This window comes from Castor canadensis, chromosome 9 (assembly GCF_047511655.1).
Source record: "Castor canadensis chromosome 9, mCasCan1.hap1v2, whole genome shotgun sequence".
In the NCBI taxonomy this organism is placed as follows: domain Eukaryota; kingdom Metazoa; phylum Chordata; class Mammalia; order Rodentia; family Castoridae; genus Castor; species Castor canadensis.
The window spans coordinates 21,573,677-21,601,164 of NC_133394.1; the positions used below are offsets into that span (position 1 = coordinate 21,573,677).

The 27,488-nt window shown below is 38.4% G+C and overlaps 1 protein-coding gene across 1 annotated transcript in view; it reads right to left on the reverse strand.

The window, feature by feature from the left end:
* Dchs2 (dachsous cadherin-related 2) overlaps nt 1-27,488 on the reverse strand; it is a 246,551-nt gene that overhangs the window by 48,219 nt on the left and 170,844 nt on the right. Inside the window, exons 8-13 of the mRNA XM_074041332.1 lie at nt 27,165-27,322; nt 24,675-25,518; nt 20,529-20,768; nt 11,970-12,104; nt 11,590-11,799; nt 9,479-10,336 (exon numbers count right to left, since the gene is read on the reverse strand). Coding sequence (XP_073897433.1) covers nt 9,479-10,336; nt 11,590-11,799; nt 11,970-12,104; nt 20,529-20,768; nt 24,675-25,518; nt 27,165-27,322 — 2,445 coding nt within the window. The remainder of the gene's footprint in view (nt 1-9,478; nt 10,337-11,589; nt 11,800-11,969; nt 12,105-20,528; nt 20,769-24,674; nt 25,519-27,164; nt 27,323-27,488) is intronic.

Here is a 27,488-nt window from a genome sequence, read left to right on the forward strand (position 1 = left end):
TCCAGAACATGTAAACAATTCCTGCAACTAAACAAGAAACAACAACAATGCCACGACATGGCTAATAAATGGACAAATGACCTGAATCAACATTTCTCCAAAGAAAATATACAAATGGCAAACAAGCAAAGCAAATGAAAAGATAGTTCAAATCACTGACCATCAGGGAAAAGCACATCAGAACCACAATGAGATATCAGCTCAGACTTGTTAGGATGGTCATTATAAGACAATAATAACAACAGAAGCTAAGTGTTGGTGAGGAATTTTTTGCACATTGGGTGGGAATATAAAATGGTGAAGCCACACCCATGGTTATTGCAGCGTTAAGCATAATAGCCAAGATACAGAAACAGCCAAGATGCCCCACTACTGATGAATGAATTAAGAAAATGTGGTATTTATACACAGTGGAATTTTTACTCAGCCATGAAGAATAATGAAATCTTATCATTCGCAAGTAAATGGATGGAACTGGAGAACATCATTCTGAGCGAGGTTAGCCAGGCTCAGAAGACCAAAAATTGTATGTTTTCCCTCATATGTGGTCTTTAGATCTAGGGCAAATATAGCAATGTGGTTGGACTTGGGTCACCTGATAAGGGGTGAGCACTCACGGGAAGTATGGGGATAGGTAAGAAATCCAAAACATGAAAGTATTTGATGTCCCTACTATAGAGGAACTAATACAGAAACCTTAAAGCAACAGAAGTCAATATGAGAAGGGGATCAGGAACTAGTGAAAAAGTCAATAAGAGACAAATTAACTTGGGATGTAACACATTTGTACATGGAAGCAATGCTAGGAATCTCTCTATATAGCTGTCCTTATCTCAACTAGCAAAAACGCTTTGTCTCTCTTATTATTGCTTTTGTTTTCTCTCCAACAAAATTAGACATAAGGACAGAACAGGTTCTGCCTGGAAGCCAGGGGGATGTGAGGGAGAAGGAGGGGGCTGGTGGTAGGGAGGAACAATGACCCAAAAAATGTATGCACATGTGAATAAACGAATATAAAAAAATGGTACAGCCATTATGAAACATAGTATGGTGGTTCCTCAAAAAGTTAGTGATTCTACTTCTAGATATATGCCCCCCCAAAAAGTGAAGACAAATATCTTTAGATATGTGTACATGAATTACACGAATATCCACAAGAGCCCATGGATGGAAGCAACCTAAATGTCTATCAACTGAGGAAGGTTGATCAAAAAGTGATATAAACACACTATGGAATAGTATTCAACCTTAAAAAGGAAATCCTGTTATATGCTTCAAAATGGATGATCCTTGAGAATGTTATGCAAAATAAACCTGTCACAAAAAGACAAATGCTGTATAGTTCCAACTATATGCATTTCTACAATAGTCAGACTCTTAGAAACAGAAAGTAGAATGGCATTTGTTATGGGCTAGAGAAGAGGGTCAAGGGAAATTTTGCTTGATGGGCATAGAGTTTGAGTTTTGTAAGATGAAAAAGTCTAGGAATCTTTTGCAGGACACTGCATAGTTAGCACATTGCATAGTTGTGGACGTGGAAATGACTGGAATTGTAAATTTTAAATTATGTTTTGTACCACAATAAAAAATGGAGAAGCATTTATTTTTTTCCCTTCCACCTCCAATCAGCATAAATGGCTAAACTGTTACAAAAGGTTTTTTAGGAAGGGAGGAAGGGAGAGGGGAAAAAAGAAGGGAGAGAGGGACAACAGGAGAGCAGGGGAGGGAGGAATGGATGGAGGAGGAAAGAAAAAAGGAAGAGAAGGAAGGGAGGGGAGGGGAAGAGAAAGAGGAAAGAAGGAAGGGAGGGAGGAGGATACTGAAAAGAAAGGAAAAATTACTCCTGGGATAAAACAAAGCACAGAAAAATATATGTCCAAGAGGCATAATTTTCCAAAATTTGTGAACAGAAAAAACTATGTTTTAAAATGGTAATAGTAAAGCATTCTAGAACACCTAAAGAAATAATAAAGGAAGTCATTAAATTACTTATTGTCTTTTTATAAGTTTTAACCAAAGAGAGATGGGAGGAAACCAATACAGAGTTAATGCACACAGAGAAAAGTAAATGCACTTGAAATCTGAAATATATTTTTGATGGGGTTACAGATTTTAATGGATTGATTATCTACAGTTGGATATATTTAATTATTTTTAAAGGCACTCAGCAACATAGAGAAAGGCAGGTGTCAAAATGATCCTTGGATGTTTTCACTACATTTTTAATTTTGTGATAACAGAAGACAATCTTCAAAACTTCAGTTAGAGAACCTTCAGTATCCAGGCAACACTGGATCTGATGCCCTGACATGCAGTGGGCCTGGGGCTTCTGGTCTTTCCTCACTGCCCAGCTATTTCCTGGCTGAGCTGCCATTTCTACAGTGTCAATTGGACATTGAGGTCTCTGAAGTTTCCATATCTGTCCATATTCACCTTTCCAGCCCCTGGAGCCTGAGACCATAATCCAGAGCCTACACAGGTCCAGAAAGAAAGGGTACATCGTATTTCTGTATAAGTGATTCTTGATTTCAGCTTCCAGATACCCAGCACATTCCCAATTATCCAGTTACATTTCACTTTTAAAGAACTGCCTTTTAAGACGGTTTTAGTTGCTAAATCATGAATGCTACAATCTATTTTAATGATTCCCCTTGATTGTCACAACAGCTGTTCATGAAGACAGTATCCATTATCCTCAAAATAATCTAAAACCATACTTCAAACATCCACAAACAGTATGTGCTAATTCAAAACAAAAATAAAAGAAAGGACATCCTGGTATTTCTACTCATTGTTTTCTTCAATTTTTGACTTAAATATTAATGAAAGTTCCTAGCAAACTTTAAAGTGTCATAAACCACAAATGTCGAAATCTGTTCCAGCTTTCAAAAAACAACAGAATACTGCTCTGATCCTCAGGGCCTTTCAAACTATGGTCTCGTCACATTCCTTTCCTTCTCTTCATAGCCAAACCCTGTAAAAAAGCGCTGAATTCCCTGTCTCCACTTCACTTTGCACCTCACTACATTCTGGTTTCTCAAATAAAACTTGAGTGAATTAGTGTTTTCCAAAGTTCCCAATTCCCTCCTAAGTTGCTAAGTTCTGTTTAGCTGTGAACAATTCCTGTAGAAGCCACCACTGACTCTGGAATTACGTTAGAAGGTTTTGGCTCTTGGTATCTATGCTTGGCCGAAATCCTGAACATCAATGGAACAACTTGACTTCGAAGGGTTTCTCTGAACCCTCAGCCTTTCATTTTGCTAATGATGACATTCCCTTATTGTGTTGTCCTCCATCTGTGGTGCATGGACTTAGCATTTCAGGCATGCCTTGCTTTCTACCTTTTTCTTACCTCCCACTGGCAAGATGGCTTTCTTAGACCATCTTGGGCACTACTCTTCCCAACACAACCATGGCAATGAACTGTGACCACCACAGCCCAACCCCTGTGGGTGGAAGCCCACTACCCTACTCACCTTTGCTTTGGGGACTGGTGCTCAACCAAGCCAGATGACACTTGTCAGTCTCTATTTTACCTAACCGATGCTCCAAATGAGGTGTGGTTGACAACTCTTTGTTTCTTCCATGTATCTTCCTCCTGTTTCTCTGCCTGGCCTGCACACTGGAATCACATGGGCACTTCAACCAATTAATGATGTCTGGTTTACCTTCAAAGATTCTCATTGATTGGTTGTTTTTTGGTTTTTTGGTTTTTTTTGAGCAGCACTGGGGCTTGAACTCAGGGCCTCATGCCTGCTAGGCAGGAGTCTACCACCTGAGCCACTCCATCCGCCCAAAGATTCTCATCGAGCTAGGGAGAGAGGGCCGATGTGCAGGAACAGTAACCACCTAAATCTCCGCCAGGGTTGAGAACCCTGATCTATCTAAGTAATCACCAGGTCCCAGTGAGGCTGACTTTGAAACACTGGTGGAGTGCATGAACTCCTGGCTTCCCTCACTGGCCCCTGACCTTGTGGATCGCCAAGGTATCCTCCCAACTCATCTCTTTCCTCCAGGTCACCCTTCACACAGCCTCCAAAGGGGGCTTTCTACAACAACAAAGATGTTTTGGATAACTTTAAAAGCCGTCAATGTCTCTCTCTTCCAGGTGATTACTGGAAGCACACAAGTGTCCCCGCAGACTGCTATCGTGATTCCAGCTGAGATACGTCAGGTGACAGTGAGTAGACTCACCACATTCTCAGTCCCCAAGCTTTTTGCACATGCCATTTCTCCTGCCTGGCACAAACAGCCCCTGTTTTTTCCTCACTTGGGAATGTGCCTTTTGTTATCTTAGGTTAAGTGGTGAAGGATTTCAACAAACATTTGATGAAGACCTACAGGAACAAACTTTCTTCTGGCCATGCTGTCCAATGGAAAGCTTCTCTCAGCTAATTCTAGATGCACTTTCATTTCACTTCTTAGACTAATAACCCTGGGTAATTAGGATTATTGTGGCCAGGTACTCCCTACAATGACATTCTGCCTCATCATGGGCCCAACACAATGGGACCAAGCAACCATAAACCAAATCCTTGAAATCATGAGCCAAGATAAGTCTTTCCCTCTTATGTTTTCTTCAGGTGACAGAAAGCTGGCTAACACAACCCTGATGAAGAGCAGGGAAAATGATCATTGAAAAATGCTGTTTAACATCATCTCAGTCTCTTCCCTTTAAGCACTGTTTGTAGGCAATTGTCTTTTGAGGACGTGCTCAGTGTAGAGTTTCCCTCCCTCTTGGACTCCTCCTCAGACAGATGACAGTGGACAGAGGGTGGGTGAGGGTCTTCAATGGTGAGACGGGATCTTTATGAGGTATCCACTGGCTCTGAGTCAATGAGTCTGGTCTGCATGTGGTCAGATTCTGAACTCCACCCTTGCTGACTCAGCCTTACATCAGCTCTTTATGACACTGCAGAACCCTTTGGAGTGTCATCAACCCTGTGTTCCGGCTGTCTGTGTAGATTTGGTAATGAGGTCATCTTGTCCCTTACAATGGTGCTCCTCACAGCAGACCTACTGGCCTTCTGTACTCTGTCAATCTGTGTCCAAAGTGACACTGCAGGAACTCTGAGATGTCTTCTGGTCTTCACACAAGCCACACAAGGATGGAACACTCCCTAGAGCCTTCTCCTTACTAAAACATGTTTCCCTGTTTACTCTGCCACCCCTGGCCCTGTGTTAGCAAAGGCTATTCTGTGAGCAGTGTCCTCTCAGAGTACCACAGTCCTCTGCTTTTAGCTTTTCCTTCAAACTATCTCACTGGCCCCTCCTGCATTATAGCTTCAAGGAAGGGGGTGACCAGGCTGCAAAGGGATGACCAGTTGTTTCAAATACCTTCTCTCTCTTGCCCTTCTTGTCCTTCCTAGTAACTAAAATGGGTGCTTTCTTATCCTTTCCACAGAGTAGACTTCTTTATGAACCATCTTTGTTCACAGTTAGGACCACATACTTTGTCAAAGACAGAATACTCTTCGCTTAGTAATCCTGCTTTACCAATCCTCACGCTATCCACCAGTGGACACCTCTTGCAGAACAGGCAGAGAATCTTATCCTCAGATAGACAACAGAGAAAAAAAAAGAACATATTTCAGAAGTATTAATCCTGTTACATCTACAAACGAAAGGTAATGGTTCTGAACAGAGTTATGCAAAAATCACCATAAAGAAACCCTAACTGGCTCCTGGGAAGGAAGCCTTGACTGAGATGTTGAGAAGGCCAAGTGAGGATCATGTAAACCGAGAGTAAGTTGATGAGCAATGGAAGTACAGACAGTGGAACCCTGCTTGGCAGTGCCCTGGAAGCTCTGGTCCAGGGAAGGGGACACAGGCTAATGACATTCAACACTGGAATTACTTTGTTTAGGATTAGCAAGCAACTGTTGGTGACTATTTGGCTTCCTGGATCTTTTTTTCTAGAAAGAGAGAACGGGTCTTTCAATATGACTACTGTGAACCACACAGCAATCCTAGTCCAATCAAAAAAAATTTTAAACTTTGTATACATCTCTTTCATATTGTTTAACAAGTACCACCCCCCAGAAAGAACGCCTTGTTACGTTAATAGAATGAATTCTTGATCTTTATTGGCTGAGGCCCAGATGTAGAACTGGGGTGAATTCACAAAGATAAAAAAACTACCTTATGAGGTATGTACCCTCTGAGAAAACTTCACCTCACCTAAGGCTCCTGCAGAGCTATCTTAGAATCATAGGTCAGGTAATGAAATTTCATATAGCAAATGGCTACCTGAATGGTACTCAGTCCAATGAATTTCATCCCAAAAATTATTGGACTTAAATAATGAAATAGAAACAACACATAGTATTGGCTTCTTTCTTTTTATCATCAAAATTGATCTGTGTCACCAATGACACAGAGCTACTTTATTTCATGTCTATGGGGAAATCCATTTCTTTAGAAAGTATAATTCTTATCTGGTTTGGAGAGGAAATGAAAAAGATGGTAGGGCTTTAAAAACTGAAAGTATTTTGTTATAGTCATACAATTGTCATATAATAATTACTTGCTCTGATGAGAACTTATACCCTGCTAACTTTGTAGACTTCAAGTAAGGATTTGGAACAAAAGGAAAATAATAAAACTGATGACTGGTATCCTCCTATAACTTAATTTAATCCTTACAGTACCCCAGCAATAAAGTCATTATCATCTCCACTTTATAGAAAGAAAAGAAGAAGTTGTCCATTGTGAGTAGTAGAATCATGCAGGTTCACCCATTCTGCCACACAAACTCATGTCACGTTTCTACACTCTAGCACCCATGGCCCAGCCTTATGGAGAGCAACAGCCAGAATTCACCAGATCTACTGCCAACATGTCAGAAGAAGGGTTTTTTCCTCCAAAACATCAAGATCTAAATTATTTATTTTACAATATTAAATATATCTTACTAGTTAGAGCACCACCATGTGTCATCATGTTTTAATACTATTTCAAGTTTTCCAAAGTCTGAGAATTAACTTTTTAATCAGGGTATCAATGTAATTCAATTTTTCTCCTAGGGATAATTCAAAGAAATGCATGAAGTTGTGAATAGCCCACAATGAGGATGATGACTGCTGATTCATCCTCGTCAGGATATGCACAGCACTAGAAGGGAAGGGGAAGAAACAAAAGCTGGCTTCTAGAAGGCTCCTTTACATAGTTTAGTGGATTTGAACACTGTGGGCCACCAAGTGGTTTACCCTTAACTTTTAAAAAGATTCAGGATGGTTAAATCCTCTCTAATCTAGCTCAAAAATTTGGGGGATGGGTGGGCCAGAAGGACGCATTAACAGTGGAGTATATTGGGGAGCCACGTGGACCATGTCTCTGATCACTGTCAATTGATTATCTTTTGCCTTATGGGCAGCTGCACCCTCTGGGTGACTCTTTCTATGAATGAGTGAATGGTTCATGACTGACTCTTAGAGATATTTTGCTTACTGAAGGCTTGCTTTTAAAATGGAAAATATATATTGTTTGTAAGCAATGTGACGGTTAATCTTGATGACCACCTTGACAATGTCTCAGGGATAAGTAAAACACACCTCTGGCCATGTCCATGAGGGCATTTCCAAAGAAAAGTACCCTGTGGGAAAGTCACAAGAGGGGCAAAAGACATGCCCTGAATGTGGGCGACACGATCTCTAAAGCTGGGGGCCCGGATGGAATAAAAGGGGGGAAGGTGAGAGTCCAGGAGTCCAGGCATTTCCTCTCTTTGAGTCCTGTCCACCATGAGGGGAGTGGCCTCTGTCAAATGCACTGTCACAATGATGTTTTGGCTCACCACAGGTCCAGAATCAATGAAGCCAAGGACTCTGGACTGAAACCGTGAACTAAAATAAACAATTCCAATCTTTAAGTTGTTTTATGTCAGATATATTGTCACAGAGACACAAAAGTAGCTAACACAGAGGTGTTAAATTTAATGTCATTAATAGATGAGTGCAATGATAACTAAAACCTGAACCTGTAGAATTCCTAATCAAAAAACCAGTTAAACAAATATCAATGTGTTGGAGTTATTTGTTTCAGCCTTTTATTTTCTTATGAAAGGATATAAATGTTAAAAGCAATTTAGAGGGATGAGAATTTATGAAAATATCAGGGTATTCATTGGCACTTACAGGTTTCTGAGTGACCCACAGAAAATGTTAAGCTTCTAATAGACAGATAGTTTTATTTGAATATAAAGGTTAAAATTTCAGATGCATTAGGGAAGAGAAATCATTCTAGTAGCTTTAAAATGCAATTAAATAATTTATATCATGACCATTCTAACATCGATCTGCAACCTTCTCAAAGTTTTTGGAATTCAAAAACAAAACAAAACAAAAAACAAAATGGAAACTCTCATTCTGGTGTCTATGACATGATCTAGCAGTCGAGAATTCATGATCCAGAAAAGCTCGAAACTGCTAGAAACATCCATCAGTATTTTACACACGTTGTTTTACACAGGTCCTAGGAAATCCTGCAAATCCTGGTGTAGATCACTTACATCTATTCGGAGTCAACAGCTCGAAAACTCTCGCTCTTTCCTTCTCCCCTTTCTCTTTCCTGCTGTAGCTGCAAATTCTGGTTTACCTCTCAGCTTAAGCTTTGTACCTTAACTATTCTTTCCTCAAAAAAAAAAAAAAAGGTTTCAGATTTCTTCAAATGTATACCTACCTGGGTATTTACAGATACCACATGCTTGTATTACTTCCAGAAGTATTTCTAGCCTTCTTTAAGCATAAGATTTAATAAATAAATGTTTAAGGTACTAAGTTTTATTAAAAAGATAAATATCAAACTTAAGTAATTCTAAAATATACAGGAACAAAGAAGGACAATTTTGATCAGGAGTCAAGATGTGAATTGCAAGATAGAGGCTTCCCACCCATTTTCATTAGCTTTCTAAACTAAATCTTAAATAGAAAGGCCCACCTGGAAAAGGTAAGGAGTAATTTGCATTCTGCTGTAACATTTTATCTCAGACTAGGTCACTACAAACCATTGCTATGTTTGGATGTTGATGTTCCCCAAAGGCCTAATGTATTAAAGGCTTGGCCTCTAGGGTGGTACTCCTGGGAGATGATGTAGATAGAACTCAATAGACCACTAGGGTCGTGTCTTCAAAGGGAATTGGAGGATCCTGGCCCAACCTCTCATTCTGCTTCCTGGCTTATGATGTGGGTGGTTTGTTCTGCCACACACTCCTGCCACAATGTGTTCCTCCTTCTAAGGACCTAACACATTTGATTTTAGACTAGACCACCAGAACCATGAGTCAAAAACAAACTCCTTTTTATAAGTGAATCTGTTACAGTATTGGAAAACTGACTAATACAACTGTATTGATTTTGACTTTCTAATACCAAGAATCAGAAGTTTACAACTGAATATTCAATAGCACTCTATTATAATCTGTAGTTTTAAACATTTTGCCAAAACTGATACAATATACAAGAAAACTAGAAGGGACACTCACCTGCCTCACAGTTTTCAGTCACAAGTCCTTTATATAGATGATGGCTGAAAGAAATTTTCACATCCTCTCCTTCCCTGTGAATGACCAAGAGACCACTGGTTGTCCTGGCTGGGGCCCCTTGATCTGTGACTTTTAACTGCAGCCAGATAGGAAAATATTCCAAAGTTGGGTTTTGCTGAAGTTTAATTTCTCCTGTATATTCATTGATAGAAAACATTGACTGGGTATTTGCAAAACTGAAAGTGACAGTTCCATTGGGCCCCACATCTGGATCACAGGCTCTCAGAAGAGCAACTGTCTGGTTTGTAAGCAAATGGGGTGAAAGAGTAACATCGAAGGGGTTTTGTTCCCAAACTGGGTCATTATCATTAGCATCAGCGACAGATACACTAATGGTTACTGTGGTGCTTCTTGAGCCTTGGATGCTACAGTCTCTGGCTACAGCCCGAAATGTGTACTGAGATCTGGCTTCTCGATCGAGCCTGTGGCCAGTTCTTAGTGTTCCTATCACAGGATCAATGGTAAAGGCACCAGAAGACTCATCCATCAGGAAATACTCTGTTTGCCCATTCAGGCCTTCATCCTTATCCACAGCGGACAGCACCAGAACCACAGTTCCCACTTCAGCATCTTCTGTCACAGAGCACTGGTAATGAAGCCTTGGAAACCAAGGGCTATGGTCATTGTCATCCAAAACCCTAACTTGCAGCTCTATCACAGAGCTCTGAGGTGGATCCCCCAAGTCAGAGCACAGGATGACAAGGGTAAAATTGTTGACTTGCTCCCGATCCAAAGCACGAGTGGTTGAGAGTTCTCCTGAAGTTTCATGAATAGCAAAGTAGTTGTTGGTGTTTCCTTCTGTTATAGAAAACAATGGAAAACTTATTTGAATTGGAAAAGCAGTAGCTTTTTGCAGGCATTATATATATTTGTTTATTTATTCATTCAAAAATATTTATTTCCTGATTATTCTAGTAATTTTGTAAGTATTGAGGAAAGAATAGTGAGCATAATAAAATTAAAGTCCCTAGCCATATGAAACATCAGTTAAGGATATAAATAATATGACTCAATATACATCTTAATTGAATCAATAACTCATGTGCAACAATTTGATTTTTGTGATTATTTACAAATTTTTATATTTTTCCTCTTGGAAACAATAGAATGTGTATCTTATTTGAAATAAAACAGAAGTCGGAAATAAGAAACAGGGTAACAAGTCCACTTTTGGATAGCACTAAAAATCTAATAGATCAATTACAGTAAATTTGCCAAGTGTTACTCACTACAGAGTTTATGCCAGCTGTACTACTGTGGTGAGCTGCCTCTCCTGCACCCACCCACCCCTGCCCCACCACTTCCTACATGAGTCCTAACACTTCGGTTAGATCAGGTGGACACTCGCCTAGTTCTTTCATGATATTAACAAGGATGGTGTTTTATTCATCTGTGTGTCCTTAAAAAAAAAATCCCCTTTACTATTTTCCATGGCATCAACTATACTAAAAGTTACAATTGAACACAAAGACAAAATGTTTCAAGGTCATTCAGGTAAATTAGTGGGGGAAAATGTGGTTCAAAGACTTGCTAGCCAAACTCCTGGGTGAATGGCAGGATGAAAATCCCCAGAGTAATGCAAGTACCAAAGGTTTATGATGGCAAAGTGGCTTTCAGAGAAGACTTCTTCAATAGCTGAGGAGTCCTACATTTGTATTATAAGACATACTCTATACCTTAACCCTAACACATGCTAGGCAAGTATTCTACCACTGAGCTACACTTGTTTTTATTTTGTTCTTGAGTTGGGTCTCATCACTCTTTGTCCCAGCTGGCTTGAACTTTCGTTCCCCCACCTCACCTCCCAAGGAGTAGCTGGAATCATAGGTTTGCACCACGAGGCCCAGCTCAAGCCGGTTTTTTAAAGAACGTGGAGGACACTGGTGCAGGCTGACTATGGGAAGAGGTAGAGAGGAAAGTCACAGTGCCACCAGTTCTTATCAGATGTGCATTTTATAGAGAAATACAACAGACATGCAATACAGAAGAATCACCATATAGTGAGCATCAACTCAGTATCCTAGAGAGAATTTTAATTGAAAAATACTTACTGACTATGTGGTATTTGACAGCTCCGTTACTGCCAGCATCTATGTCAAAGGCGAAAACAGTGTAGACCACCCCTGGTTCTTGGTTTTCCAGAACCTCAATGTCATGACTGGGGACAATAAATTCCGGTGCATGATCATTTTCATCTTCAACAGTGCATCGAATTATTGTGGTGCTGGACAATGACGGGACTCCCCCATCTTGCACAAGTACTGCCATGGAACACAAAGACAGATGGACTGTGACCATTAACTCATATCTAAAATGTATCATTTTATGATATAACTCTGGATCAATACTATTTTATTTAAAGCTATTCTTCTGAAATGTAAAATCTACATCACTGGCCTTTCTGGGTTTTCTATAGCATGCACACCCTTACCTCGAAGGGTGAAAACTTCCTGAATTTCTCTGTCAAGCATGGCGGTTGTCACCACTTCTCCATTGTCAGGATTGATCTTGAACAACCCAGAGGAAGCACCTGGCATGATTTCAAACTGAAGCTTGGAATTGATTCCTTAAGAAAAAGATAAAGAAAAACCTAGCAATTATCCCTCTGGATAATTTGGCCATTTTCTTTTTCCTTTAAGCATATTAGGCCATCCAGGAGAAAGGCAAGACTCTTAAACAGCCTTCAAATTAAGGTAAAAGAAAATCCTGTTGGCTGTTCTTGCAAAATAAAAGGCCTCATGAGCTCAAATGCTTGATTTTCAAAAGTCTTATGAGACCTTCCCACAGTGAATGCTTAGGATTTTTTCCTTCCCATAAAATTTTTCTTATGAGTGTCAACTCTACAACATATTCCTAATTATGCCTTCTAACACTCCTGATTGTAATTTAATGACATGATTGTAAGCTTGGGGGGCAAATGACAATTTCTGTGGGTCGACCCTCTATTTAAAAGCCTGTGCACAGTTACAGGACTCTGTTTATTTTCAACCTCAGGAGGCCTGCAGCTGCTTAGGCGTTTATTTTTGTTTTGTTTTTTACTTAGTAGTCAGTCTCTTATCTAAAGTGAGAAATATGTTACCACATTATCGAGCATTTTGAAAACAATCCTTCCCATATTTTTGTGGTTTCAACTAGTGACTTGCTTCTTCCTCCTCGCACCCTCCAGAACAAACTTGAGAACTAGGAAAATAAAAATGAGATAGAGATGATTTGCTTTAATTCCATCCACTTACTAAGCAAACTGGAAACGTGAATCTGAAGATGCTTAGTGGTATCCTCGCGACACACACCTAGTGAAGGACATGTGCGCACCTGTGCGAGTACACACATTCATACGTGTGCTTGTAGACCTCAACACCTGCAGCCCCATGTCATCTTCAGGATGCCCTTTGAGGACACCTCTCCTCCATTTCTTTCTTTCCTATCCAGTCCAGCCCCAAGTGCTCTCACTTCAGCAACCTTGCTTCTTTATTCAGGTCCTGTGACGGTTCTGCCAAAGATGCTTAGCAAAGCCTCAGATGACCCATTCCTCTGTTCTCCTTGATTATCCAACAAAGGTTGAGATGGAGAAAATGTCCCAACAGCATAGATGAAGCCCACTGAAATGTCAGTGCCAGCTGGAAATTTTTCCTGGATTGCCCTTACCCTGTTTGAGTCTCCTGCCACACCCCTCATGGCTCACTCTCACAGATCACTTCCTTTGCATTTTCCAAAAGGCACGGAGATGTGACTAAAGAACTTCCATAAATTTCTGCACCTATATTCAACTCTACCTCCAACTTTCTGTCTCAAATGCAAAAGTAATTCTTCAACTACTCTGTCACAGAATTTGCCTGTCAATACTAGTCTTTCTCCAAAATGTTTTTTTATTCAATTATATTCTTCACTAGCTATAAGACCTTTTCCCCATCTCTTTATATCCAAATTTCATCTGAAAACTCTAGCCATTCTTTGCAGGCAGCTTCAAGCTATTGTCATTCCCCGATACCCTTTCTACTATGAACAGTGACTTTCTGGTTCCAAAATTCACTGACCATCTTTAGTTCTTACCTGACCTGGCTTCTCTGTGCCATCACATATTACTGCCTGATATTTTAAGTCAGAAAGGAAGGAACAGAAGGAGAGAGAGAGGGAAACAAATAGGGGAGGGGGAATATAAAAAAAGAAAAGAATTTTCTTCTGTTTTTTTGGGGGTGTTGAGGGCTGAACCCTGAGCCTCAAGCATGCTAGGCAAGTACTCAGCTACGACCTTGACCCTTGTTTTTTCTTTATGATATTTTTTTTCTCCTAATTTCTGGAGTGGGATGCAGGGATTTTTTTTTGTATTAACACTGATATACTGGCCATCCTTTCACTAGCATCTCATTTTACACAGTCATTTTACCTTCCTCCTAATCCAATGACTTCAGTTCTACCCAAATGCAGATAACACCACATACCCCCATTGAGCTTCAACAATTTGGTTGTTTAATTTCTTGCTCCCTCACTCCCTCTTCCCTTCCTCCTTTCTGTCCTTCCTCCCTCTCTCCTTCCTTCCCTCCCTCCCTTCCTTCTTTCTTCTCTTCATTTATACAATGCACATGTATTGAATGGTAGGCACTGAAAGATATCACTGAATAGTTTTCTTGGTTCTCAGTTTCCCTCTACTGGAGGAGACAGTTAAATCAATGAGTTACAGAAAACAGGATAAAATATAGGAAATTACTGAGGCAGTGGGCCAGGGAAGACTTGTCACAGGTAGATTGCTTGTTCATTAATTATCTCACCCAATAAACATAGATAGTGGTATTAGGTCGTAAGGTACCATACCAGGTACTAAAAATGTAACTGCTAGCAGGAAGATGAATTCTGTACTCTCACAGTGCTTACAGTACAGCACTGAATGCAAGTAAGTAAACAGGCAATTACAATTGTACACGTTAAGACATGACTGGGTACACTGAGTCATGAGACCCTTAAAATGAGTAGAGGGAATAAAAGGTGTTTGTATGCATTCAAACCAAAATCCAAACACTTTGCCAGAGCCTACAAAGTCCTGTAAAATGTGGACCTGTTTACTCCCCGGCCTCTTCTCATGAGCTCACTCCCCTGTTCCACAGGCTTCCCTTCTGTTCTCTGAACATGCTAAGTTTCTTTTCGTTGGGGTCTCTGTATTTGTTGGGGTCTCTGTATTTGTTGCTCTGTCTGTCTGCTATTCCTTCATTTCTCACACGACAACGTGGTATTCTTTAACTATTGTGTCTCAGATTGAAATCCATTCTTCTACACTCTGCCCCCTGGTGGTGGGTCTGGGGATTGGAAACCATAGTTCTCTATCAACCAACTCCCTTTGAGGGTCTGTCACAAAGGTACAATAGAGGGAAACTGGGGGTCAGAGGAAGAGGAAATGGGATGTCCTTTTCCTAGCTGTTTGCTGTCTCTATCAGCAATGCTATTCATACTCTCTCAGCACTACCGGAACCAGGCTCTGCAATGACCCTTCTCTCGTGTTCTTCCTTGGTTCTGTTAATTCAAACCTTTCTCCTTGTTTCCCAGTGGTAGCTGCTTTCTGCAGTTATTTTTTTCTAGGCTACCTTAGTATTCTCTGTGATTACTCAGCTGTCCAACACCTGTGCTGTATTATCTCAGTTTTGCTGACTGAACATGACTGATAAGAGTATTTGGCAAAAGGAGTATCTCAGGTAGCAGGGATTCTGGGATTCAAGTATTCAAGGATTCTGACTCTATCTTTGTCCTTGATGCAGTGCTGAATTCCTTACCATAGGAAATAGAATACCAGTAATTCAGCACTCGAGGTGTATCATGACTAATTAAATGATCACCAATGTTTGACTGTGGTGAAGAGACTATTCATAAAGACTCAACTCTTTTGGTAAACCTAATGGTACAATGGTAAAAAGGAATAAGATGTAGAATGATATTTTGAAGGTACTAGGAATTTACAGAGAGAAAATTACAAGCAGAAACTTTAAAGTCATAGAAAACTGGCATGCTCCTATGGGAGCCCTAACGTTAATCTCCCCTAGGACCAGACCCACACTGAGTGGCAGATGCAAAAGGCACCTTGTAAGGGATGCCTGTGCCATGAATACTCATAACCAGAGTCAGAATCCAACTTGTTATAGGCTGCCTAATGCACATCCAGCTCAATCAGAGATAGCTTGTGCTTCCTAAAGAGCAGTAAGATTTTTCTGACATACTGGCCTAACTCTGGGGACTATGTGTAGAAATCAATTTTAAGTATTGAAACCCAGGAAAATAAATTAAAACACTGACCTGGAATGGGTTTATTGATATAGGGTGTCTACTAGGAATTCTGATTTCTTTGTTTGGTTGAATTCAACAGGTGATCTATAGTCACTGAAGTTGAAATACCAGCTCTTCCCTTGCATACTCTGCAGTAAAGAATCCCAAACTTGGGCTGGTGGCATAGCTCAAGTAATAGAGCCCTTGTCTAGCATATGTGAGATGCTGGATGCAATCCAGCCCTGGAGAAGGCATTTTGTAATATTTCATAGCAATTTGTAAGGACTGTCAGAAATCACTTGGCTTTCACCCAGCAGAAACAACAATACAACTTTATGCAAACTCTTCCTCTGTTAACTGTCATCAACTCAGCAGAGATATTGATCATCTTGGCACCCAACAGCACATCCCATTGATTCACTGCTCTGAGGATATCATGATAATTAGATCTGAAGAGCAGAGAGTAGCAAGTAATTTAGATATCTTATTTGGTTATATGTGTTAGGCCAGGGATTGGCAAACTGCAGCCCACTCGTCAAATCTGGCCCATTCTGTGTGTTGTAAAGTTTTATCAAAATGCTGCAGTACTCATGTGTTATCTATGGTGCTGTCAGAGTTGAGCAACAGAGACCTGCAAAACCTAAAATACTTACTATCTAGATCTTTATAGGAACAAGTTTGCAGGAGCTTGTCCTGAGGTAAAGGGTAGGAGAGTAACAGGAACGGAAGATAGAAGTCACCTGGAGTCACTACACAAAATGCCTGGTTATTAAGCTAAAAGAGACAGCACTTTATCTCTTTCCCTCAAAAATAACAACAGGGATTAAGAAATTCTGACTGGGGGAGAGAGTTGTTTTCAGATTAACTTTTTGGGAAGACCATTTTCCATGTAATTCATTAACTGCACAATGCCCACATCTTCAGGCATTTCTAAAGCAAAAAATAGCATCATGTCTGGTTGATTGTTTGAAGGAATAAATAAATGAATGAATTTCAAAGAGGTAAGGCAACCAGAAGAGTTTATGTCTCAGAGCTTATGTCTATCAGACCAGATGGTGGAAAATATTTACTGAGCTCCTATATTATATATATTGCATTATTGTCCTAAGAATCTGGGATAAAAGTAAATAAAGTGTTCTGACCCTAGGAGTTCATAAACTAAAGGGAAGGCAGACCATATTATACAATGCTTTCAGTGCAGTAAGAGTGTAGATCAAAGTTTTAATGGTGATTGTCTGAGTGGGTAAGGTCATGATTGGCTCTTATCTTTTCAGTTTACTTTTGACCTTTCTGTAAATGCATTTAGAGTAGAAATCTGTATAGAAAAAAATTTAAATAGAGAGGGCCAACAAGATATCAACAAAAGGCAAGCCGAATAGTCATGAAGATTAGAAATACCACAGCCTACCCTACCTGTATATATAGGTGGTGGCTTCAATTAGCATGTCACTGTGACTTCCTCTAGCAAAGTTCCATGACTTCAGATTGGAGGATTTAAGCTTCGAAATGCCTGATAGTCTAGCTCGCTCTAAATTCCTCTATTAGAACTTGGGTAAAAAATCAAAGTTGCTAGAATTAGGCACAAAGTGAGTAAGATTGATTTGTGCCTGAATCCGCTAAGTCTCCTTTTGCACCCCTGGGTGGTGTTGAATTTAAACCTGTGGACAAGTGCTGTTGGTGAAGAACAAGAGAGGTGCTCTGAGTAACCATTAATAACGTGCACACAAATGGTGGAGGGACATTTTGTCAAGTGGAGTGTCTACTAGAGTAAGAAATGATTACAAAATGCTATACATGATACTTTAGCATCCATATCTTTTGATATATATATTTATCAATACATATATATATATGAATATACCAAAAATATATGGATACATTTCCTTTTGAAGGGTATGCAAAATGGTACCTTATTATTGCTATAGCAATAATAAAGGGATAAAGCTATTGGCCTCATATAAGTATTTCAAAAGCTAAGGAACTCCTATTCTTCTTTCATTGATTCTAAGACATTTTCCCCCCACATTTTACATTTCTAAAATTAGATGCATCTTATAATTAATGGTGTCTTAGAGACAATGAAATTCTGTGTCTTTTCCTGGTTCAAAATGTAGGTTTGAAGGGTGCCATGGTTCATCCAGCACAGAGCAAGACATTTCAGGAAATCAGATACAGAGTTTATCCAAAATAACCCCAGGTACAGGATACATTTCCATGGACTGTAGAATAGCATCTCATTAACACTTCTGTATTTTTGTACAGCAATGTAGTGCTAAATTATTTTGGATTCATAACTACTGAGTCAATGTATCAGCCCATGTGAGTTATCTTCTTTGGGGGGACCCCTTCCTCCAGGGGACTGGGCGGGGGACCACATAGGGGTAGATCTTTGCTCCCTAACAATGGAGCTCTTGTTGGAGACACCAAATACTAGAGCAGTTTTAATACCACAGTTAAAATCTGGTAGTTGTTTTTTCCTTTTAATACAAGAAGAAACTCCTGCTAGAATTAGTGTGAGTCATACATCATAAACATTCAGTGCTCAAATCCCCATGGGTTTGAATGCCAAACACTGTACGCTTGCATTTTTTTAAGTTACACTGTAGAATGCTAGAAAACATATGTTGAGCTCTCTGGTATTAAGTAACACTATAGTATTTTTAAAAAATACATACTATAAAGTAAACCATTCATAAATTCCAACGAGATGCCAGTTATGTTAAAATCTTGACTACGTCATTTAACTCTCACGCACAGTCCTATTTCATTGTTTTAACCCACTAAGGGAGGGAAAAAGAGACAGAGAGAAAATATATTCAAAAGCACATACAAAGATACAAATATTCACATGTATTTACATAACCACCTACTTAACAGATCTGGCCTCATTAAAAACACTGAGATTTCCAGGAATCCAATCCTTTTCCAAAGCTTATAAAAATACATAAGTCTTACAAAGCTGTTAAGGAGTGTTTTGAACATCCATTAATACAAGGGAGCAAAACCAATAATTCTGTATCTAAAAAATCTTTAGAATAATCAGTTTTCGATTTAGTTACAATTTACAGGTTGTACACAATTCATTCCAAAAGAAAATGACATTAACACTGAGCAACTTAACAGCAAAAACCAGAAAAGTATATTTGTGGTAATCATCTTTAGTTAATATGTACAAAATTTGAGACAAATTCTTTTTTTCTTCTTCAAACATTAGGGGAAGAAATTATTTTAAAAGAGTTCATTACAAAAATACAATCCATAAAGTAAGGCCAAGAGAGGAAGCATTTGACATAACTACTAAACCACACAGCGTTAGCATAAGTTCAGTGTACATTATGGGAAGTGGTTTCCATGTCACCCACAGCCGTGTATTGCTCTGTTTACAACAGAGGACATTCTAATAGAACTTTACTGAGCCATAATTATTGTGAAACCAAAGTCTGTGTATGTTCTCCATTGTTTCCAACACCCTAAAAACGAATATTGCCAGAAATGTGCTAGACAAATTTTCTAAGCACACAGTGGGATAAACAACTGTTAGCATGCCCTAGTCCTGGTCTTTGAGCACAGGAAGAAAAACTCTGTGATCACACTGCCCCACTCTGGTCAAAAGGGAGAAAAATAGGTCAGCCCTTGAAAAAGTGTAGCACGCCATACAAATTCTTACCAAATGTATTTCCAAAAAGGCCAACCAGCCAAATGACATAAAATTTAACTTGAAAGTTCAATAAAATCTGTTACCTTTGTGATTAACAATTTAGGGTGGTAATGTTACTGTTAATATTACTATTTTCATAGAAACATCTATTACAATTCTTGTAAGAACAGAACAAAATCATATACTTGTATCTAATGCCACATGCTAGATACAAATGCACATCTAAAATATTACCTTATCAAACTATTTGTATTACTGCAGATGAGAAAATTCAGAATATGCTGTAATAGAAAACACTGCACTGTATTTTTATCATTATTTTGTTTAAAATAAAAGCAGAGTATTATTAAGGTTACCAAACCTCAGATGCCAAGAGAGACATAGTGATATTGCAAAGAAAGTTTAAGAAATTTAAAAATTCCTAGTCACAGTAACCGTTCACTTCAGTCCTTTGTCCTTACTCAGTGCGTGGCAGTAATTATAGCGGTAATATCAGTGAAGATGGACGTTAGCATTTTTGGCCACTTATTGTGCCAGACACTAGTCTAAGCTCTTTACAGGTCATAATTCATTCAGACTTGTAAAAGAAATACAAATTAAGCACTGTTTTTACCTCTATTTTATACTTAAGCATAGGAACAGAGAGAATTAGAAATCTGTCCAGTGTTACACACTTAAGGAAGAGATAAGTCTAGGAGTCAAAGTTAGGAAGTCCAATGTCAGCACCAGAGCTCATCCCTGATGCAATAAACTGAAGAAATAAATACCCATTTGTCTTCAATGCATCTATTACACTCTGAAATAAAAGTGATATTTTCTCTATACTTCTCTTTATCATAGTCAAATCAATAAATTGTTAATTGTATTGTCACTGTAATCTAATAATAATAAATATCAGTACAAATAAATGCTATACAAAAGCACATATTATATTTATGAAGGGTTTTGTGCTTGCAGATGAAAGAAATACTAAAAATTTGAGATAGCTAAATACTACTCATTTTCCATAATTATTTTAAATTATGTCAATGATAACTTTTTAGTATTTTTAGCATCCATTACCTGGTTTCCATATGTTTTAATTACCTGAATCTCTGTCCTCGGCTTCAACCCTTGTGACAAACTCTCCTGGGCTTTGGTTTTCTTTAACCGAAGCTTCATACAGGTGCTGCTTAAACACTGGAGCCTCATCATTCACATCCAGGACAGTCACCGTCAAAGTCTGGGATGAAGACAGGGCTGGTGTGCCATCATCCTGGGCCAGGAGGGTCAGGATGTGCCGAGTTTTCATTTCATAATTCAAAGGACAAGCTGTAGTTAGTAAGCCTGTTTTGAAAGAGAAGAAAAGCAATACATTCTAAATATTTGTTAGGTCAGTTAAGTTTCTTCTACCTATGTCTCACCTACCTAACTTAACTTGATAAAAACTCAGAAGTTTTCACTAGTAAAGAGAGAATTATAAAAAAGCGTGAATTATAATGACCCAACTTTAAATTTATGCATTAGCTATAATAATAAAAAAATTAACAATTTTAGTCAGGCTAGTCCATTTAAATTAGAAGGATGAAAAACAAGTCAGAAATAATCTATCCTATACCAATGTCTACTCAGAGGAATAATTTATTATTAAATCAATTATTTATTATTATAGTAATTATCCTACTCACAGAAATTATTTATCTATCCAATATTCCCCTCACTTTAAACGATATATCCAATACTATGCATATATTTTTTTCATGTCACATGACATGTTTAAAAGGAACTCAGTTATAAAAATGCAACTATGACTACATTGTTTAAGACAGTTGACTTTTGTCAAACAGTCTCATTCTACTTACTGAGTTAACTGCTTTTTGCTTTGTTAACAATAAAGATCAGAGATGTTACAAATCAGGCAATAAAATTCACAAATAAAACAAGTTCCTATCTCTCTGCCATTAAGCACCATAACCCGTGTAAGTGTTACACATAGAGAACCGTTATATAATTCCAACTGTCACATTTCTCTCTTAGAATGGTTGATTTCTTCTCTGATCCTCTAAGAACTTTTCTTCAAATAATTGAAGAGGTTTATTGAATCAGATTTTATGAAATAGTTTCATACTTCACTGCCATTAGTCATTGAAAACTCACTATGTCTTCTTGATAAGAAACATAAGCCCGTGAGAGGGGAAAAAAAGCCCATCTCATATGAATGAATACACTTGGCAATTATCTTTTTATGCCTTTGAAAAATACCTCAACTGAAACAGCCACTGAAATTGCTCAAGATTCATGATGTGTATATTACTGAGACAAAATTCTAATTTTATTCATCCTCGTTAGCAATCTGAAATAGACTTTAGCCATGTTGGAAAACATTCTAAGTATTGTTGAAATGGGTCCTTGGAGAGCCCCAGTTCTCACAGAAACCAGCAGCCCGTATCTGGAGAATCTCTCTGTCAGTTGGGCATTTAGGAGGTGTCCCTTGCATGCCTCAGAATGGAACCATATGTACAGGATTTAATAAATATTTTGATGAAATTTTCCAACAGAACAGAGCCAGACTATAATCACAACTCCAAATCCTACACAATTTCATTCCAAATAATGCTCTTATTAACATTTGGGCCAAATGGTATATATCTGAGATTTTTTCCCAAGGCTCTTGTCAAAATGACTTTACTTTTTAGAGAATGAGTTCATTGTCCATTAATTTTTCAATATTCTCTGAAAATCGAGTAGAGGGAAGTATTCATTTCCAAATTCACAAAACTGATACTTTGTACATACTCTTTCATCAAGTTACATAAAAACTACTAATAGTTGTCTGGCCACGTAGTGAGCACAAGACAACTGAAGTGACCATAAGTGACATTTCTTCAGGGCATTTAACAGTGAAAAAGTGCCTCTGCCAAAAATAAAATGTCACCATTGATGTGAAAAGCAAGAGCCTTAATGTCCAGGTGAATTCAACTGTTATTTCCAATATCTGTTTCCATATCAAAAAGTCTTCAAATAATTATCGATTGTCCTGTTCCTACCTTGATTTACTTTGGTACTATGTCAAGACCCATAAAGGTGGCACAGAAATTTGCTATTATATATTCAGCCTACAAGATATGAGCTAGCCACAAAGCATAGTTTACAAAAGTAACAAACAGGCCAATAAAGGCTGGTTCTCCAAATACAACCTCTGTGTTCATCATGTATACATAACAAGTCAAAATTCAAAGCAGATTTAAAGCATTTTAAGGGGGAACAATGAAAAGGATAAATGTAAACAAGTAATAACAGGCTTTAAATAAAAGTGAAAGAAAAAAAGGCACCAAAATCAGAAAGGAAGGAGGAAAATTTGAGAGGACTGCATGACCATGTAAAAAGAAAACCCTAATGACTTTACCAAAAAGTTATTAGAGCAAATAAATTCAGTAAAGTTACAAAATACAAAATCAAGGTATAAGAGCTAGTTGACCTCTATACACTAAGAAGGAAGCATTATCTGGAAAGGAAATTAGGAAAACAACCTCATTTATAATAGCACCCAAAGGAATAAAATACTTAGGAAAACTTAACTAAGGAGGTAAGCAATGTATGTACTGAAAATCACAGAGCATTAATAAAAGAAATGAAAGACAACAAAAAATGGGAAGATATCACCTATTAATGAAGTGGAAGACTTAATATAGTTACCATGTTCAAAGTATCAAAAGTGATCTACAGATTCAATGCTATACCTTACCAAAATTCCAATGGCAATTTTTGTACAAACAGAAAAGAATCTTAAATTCATAAGGAATTTAAATGACCCCAAATAGCCAAAATAATCTTGAGAAAGAAAGGCCACAACTGGAGGCCTCATACTTCCTGATCTCAAAACATATTATAAAGTTACAGTAATCAAAGCAGTATGATACTAGTCTAAAGACAGTCATACAGACCAGTGAAACACAGTAGAGAGCCCAGAAATAAATACACATGTATGCTCAACTGATCTTAGACAAGGATAGCAGGGATTCACAATGGGGAAAGGATAATCCTTCAACAAATGCTGTGCATATCCACATGTAAAGAATGAAATTGGAACATTATTTTATACCCTATGTAAAAATAAACTGGTTATATTAAGGACATAAATATAAGACCTAAAATTGTAAAACTTCTATAAGAAAACATAGGGGGAAAGCTTTGTGACATTGGTCTTGGCAATGACATCATAACATGACAAAAAAAAAAAAACTACTGAAACAAAAATAAGTAAGTAGAACTTCAGCCAACTAAGAAGCTTCTACACAGCAAAGAAAAGGGCAACCCATATTCCAAGGGAGGAAATATTTACAAACCATACATCTGCTGGAAGGTTAATGGCCAGAATATATAAAGAACTCCTGCAACTAAGCAAGAAAAAATAAACAAATGCAACAAACTGATTTAAGAATGAAAAGAGAACTTGAATAGACACTTTTTCAAAGGAAACTTACAAATGGCCAAAGAAATATATGATAAAATGCTCAGTGTCACTAATCATACAGGAAATGAACATCAGAACCACCACAAAGTATCACCTTACAATTATCAAAATGGCTGGTATCAAAAAACAAAAGACAAGAGGAGTTGGCAAAGATAAGGAAAGACTGAAACCCTTGCAGGTTGTTGGGACTCTTGGCAGAATGTTCTCAACGTCCAACCATGTTATTGCTTATAACAGATTTTCCTTCTTTTTAAAGGCCAAAGAGTACTCCATTGTACGTACATTGTGGCATTTACAAAAGTTCTTACAATATATCAAATATACCATACTTAGGTGGGAGGGTGACTCCCCTCCACCATTCTCCTTTATCCTCCCTCCTCCAATTCCTGGAATACTTTCCACAGGTCTTATTTTTCCATTTATATACACATGTACATAGTATTTGCACATACTCACCCTTCCACACCCTTTCCCACTTCCAGTCACAGAAGACAAAAGCTACATGGCTGTACTTCTGTGAGGCTTTAAATGGTCAAATTAATAGAATCATAGAATGGAATGGTGGATGTCAACAGCTGGATAGAGGAGGAAATGGGGAAAAATGGAAGTTTCATTTAAGCACGATGAATAAGCTGTAGGGATCTATTGTACAACACTGCATTCTCAGTCAAGAATAATGTACTGTGCAAATAAGATCACTAGAAGAGTAGGGATCCTGTTAAATTTTACCAGTGTAAGATAAAATAAAACGATTTAAAAGTATCATATAGGCACTGTACCTGACGATTCATCTAGCACAAAGACCATGTTCTCGTTTCCTGAGAGGATGCTGTAGGTTACTGTTCCATTCCTCCCTTCATCTGGATCGTGAGCACTTACATGGTGCACCACGGAGCCCACCCTGGCGTCCTCTCTGACATAGGCCATGGGGACGGATGTGAAAGTGGGGCTGTGGTCATTTACATCCAAGATCACCACTTCTGCTATCAGCGACCTCAGTCGCCGGTCTGTCACGTTCACAGCCTGATCAGATGCTGTCACGGTCAGGACAATGGTTGGCATGCTCTCTCTGTCCAGGAGCGATGCGGTGACCAGTGTGCCAAAGGAGGGGTGGATGAGAAAGGGATTCATTCCAGCGTGGTGGGATTCAATGACGTATTGGATCCTACTGTTCAGAAAGCTGCCATCACCGTCTTTGGCATGGAAGACATACACCAGGGTACCCACAGGAACATTCTCTTCTACACTTATCACAATGAACTCATCCTGGAAAGATGGGGAGTGGTCATTCTGATCTTCCACGTCAATACTAAGGAAGACCGTGCTGTCTAGGGGAGGACTCTGGCTATCGTCTGTAGTAATCACCCTGAAAAGATAACGAGATGTCATTTCATAGTCAAGTTCCTGAGAAAGGAGCAAGTCTCCTGTTGAGCTGTCGATTTCAAAGTGTCCATCCTTGTCCTCTGCTGCAATACTAAAATGTGACTTTCCATAATGATGTGACTGACGGTGGTCGGGTGACTTTATCAGGCTCATTATTTTTGCAGGTTTCAAGTTTTCTGGTATAACTAAATGTCTGATATTCTGAGAACCGAAAACTCTCCCTTTGGAAAGAGGTATCACCTGAAAGAAGAATCAAAAGGAGCTGTTAATTTGGAATATTTTTATGTAGTTTTTTTAATAGCCAATTAAATACTGACAGATAATATTAACTATCAATATATTATAATATTATTTTGGAACTTTATTCCTATTTGTGTGATTTACATGGTAATTAGTGAGAAAACATCTTTTATATGATATAATTCCAGTATGACTCAGAAGATTGAAAAATTCTATAATATTTTAGGTAATAAGAAACTGCACACTTTTAAGCTGCAATGTACAAAATGATAGTTTTGTGAAGTCTTGCTACTGTTAAGCTGAAATGTAGCCTTGTTTCTCTCCAATGGAATGCGGGATGGTGAGTTCTATAGATTACTCTAAATCCCAGAGACCAAACTATCCTCAATGATCTTTTTGTGCATTTCAATATCCCATGTCTTTATCTGAAACAAAACACTTGCTATAGGAGCATATCAATTTTCTCCTGCTCCATATTTCCTTAATGTATAGAAAATATAATTGGAAAACAGAACTCGTGGGGAAACACATTCTTGATCATTACCTATCCCAATATTAATATTGTGGATTAGCATGTGTGTGAAAGAAATCTAGTTATGCGCAACCATCTTGACTCTGAATAGTTGGTATAATTTGGAGGAGGTGGGGAAAGGGTGTGGGAGGGTGAACATAGTGCAAATTCTGTGTGCACATGTACATAAATGGAAAAATGAGACCTGCTGAAACTATTCCAGGAATGAGGGGAGGGAGGATAAAGGAGAATGATGGAGGGAGAGTAAATTCAAGTATGATGCATTTGCTATATTACAAGAATTTTTGTAAATACCACAATGTACCCCCACCAAGCACAATAAAAATTTAAAAATATACTCCCACAACTTGCTTGCTCATTAAAATTAATGTAAAGTCTTAAACTATGGAACCTGAACCACTGTTCTAAGCTTTTAAAAATTACAGAAAATGATCCAATTTATTACATGGCCATTCATTTTAAAACAAGTTTCTCCTGGAAACATACCAGGTCCTTGCATTAGGAATAAGTAAAAGAAAAGGCAGCTTTTGTTCATCATAACAAAGCAACATAAATACAAATGTCATGTACTGGTGAGTATCTTGTCAAGAACTATATAAACCTAATTCAAAATTTATTTGATTTAAATCATTTCCTACTAATAGCAAGAAGATCAGTATGTGTAATAATTTCATAAAAATAGTATTTGTACACTGAGTGCATCTTTACACACTTGTATAAGAATCAAATGAAGGGTGGGCATGGTGGCTCACATCTATAATCCCAGCTACTCAGAAGGCAGAGATCACATGTATCACAGTTTGAGGCCAGCCCAAGCAAAAACTTCATGAAACCCCAATTCAACCACTAAAAGCTGAGTGTGGTGGAGCACACCTGTCATCCCAGCTCTATAGGAAGTGTAAACAGGAGGAACACAGTCCAGAGCAGACTGAGTATAAATGCAAGACCCAATCTAAAAAAATTAAAGCAAAAAAAGACTGGGGCATGGCTCACATGATACAGCGCCTGTCTAGCTAATATATCGTCCTGAGTTCAAATCCCACACTGCCCCCCTCAAAAAAGAATCAAATGAAACGTTCAAAATGTTCTTCCACATTTTAGGTGACAATATTACCTGTATATTGATAATTGCTTGTCCTTGAAGTGGAGGCACTCCCTGGTCACTGGCAATAACTGTCATCCTGTAGGTAGGTCTGTAGTCAAATGAAAGTATTGTGGCTGTTCTAATCTCACCATTGTTGGCATCAATCTTAAAGTGATCAGAATAATCTTCTACATACACACACAAAGTAAGAAACTGATGTTAACTGACAAGGCAGAAAACAAAGGATCAACTAATACATCTACGATCACTTGGAATAATGACTTACCTTAAGTTGGGTGGGGGATGGTCACGTTTAAAGAGAGATATGTTTACCCTGGTCAAACCTTATACAAT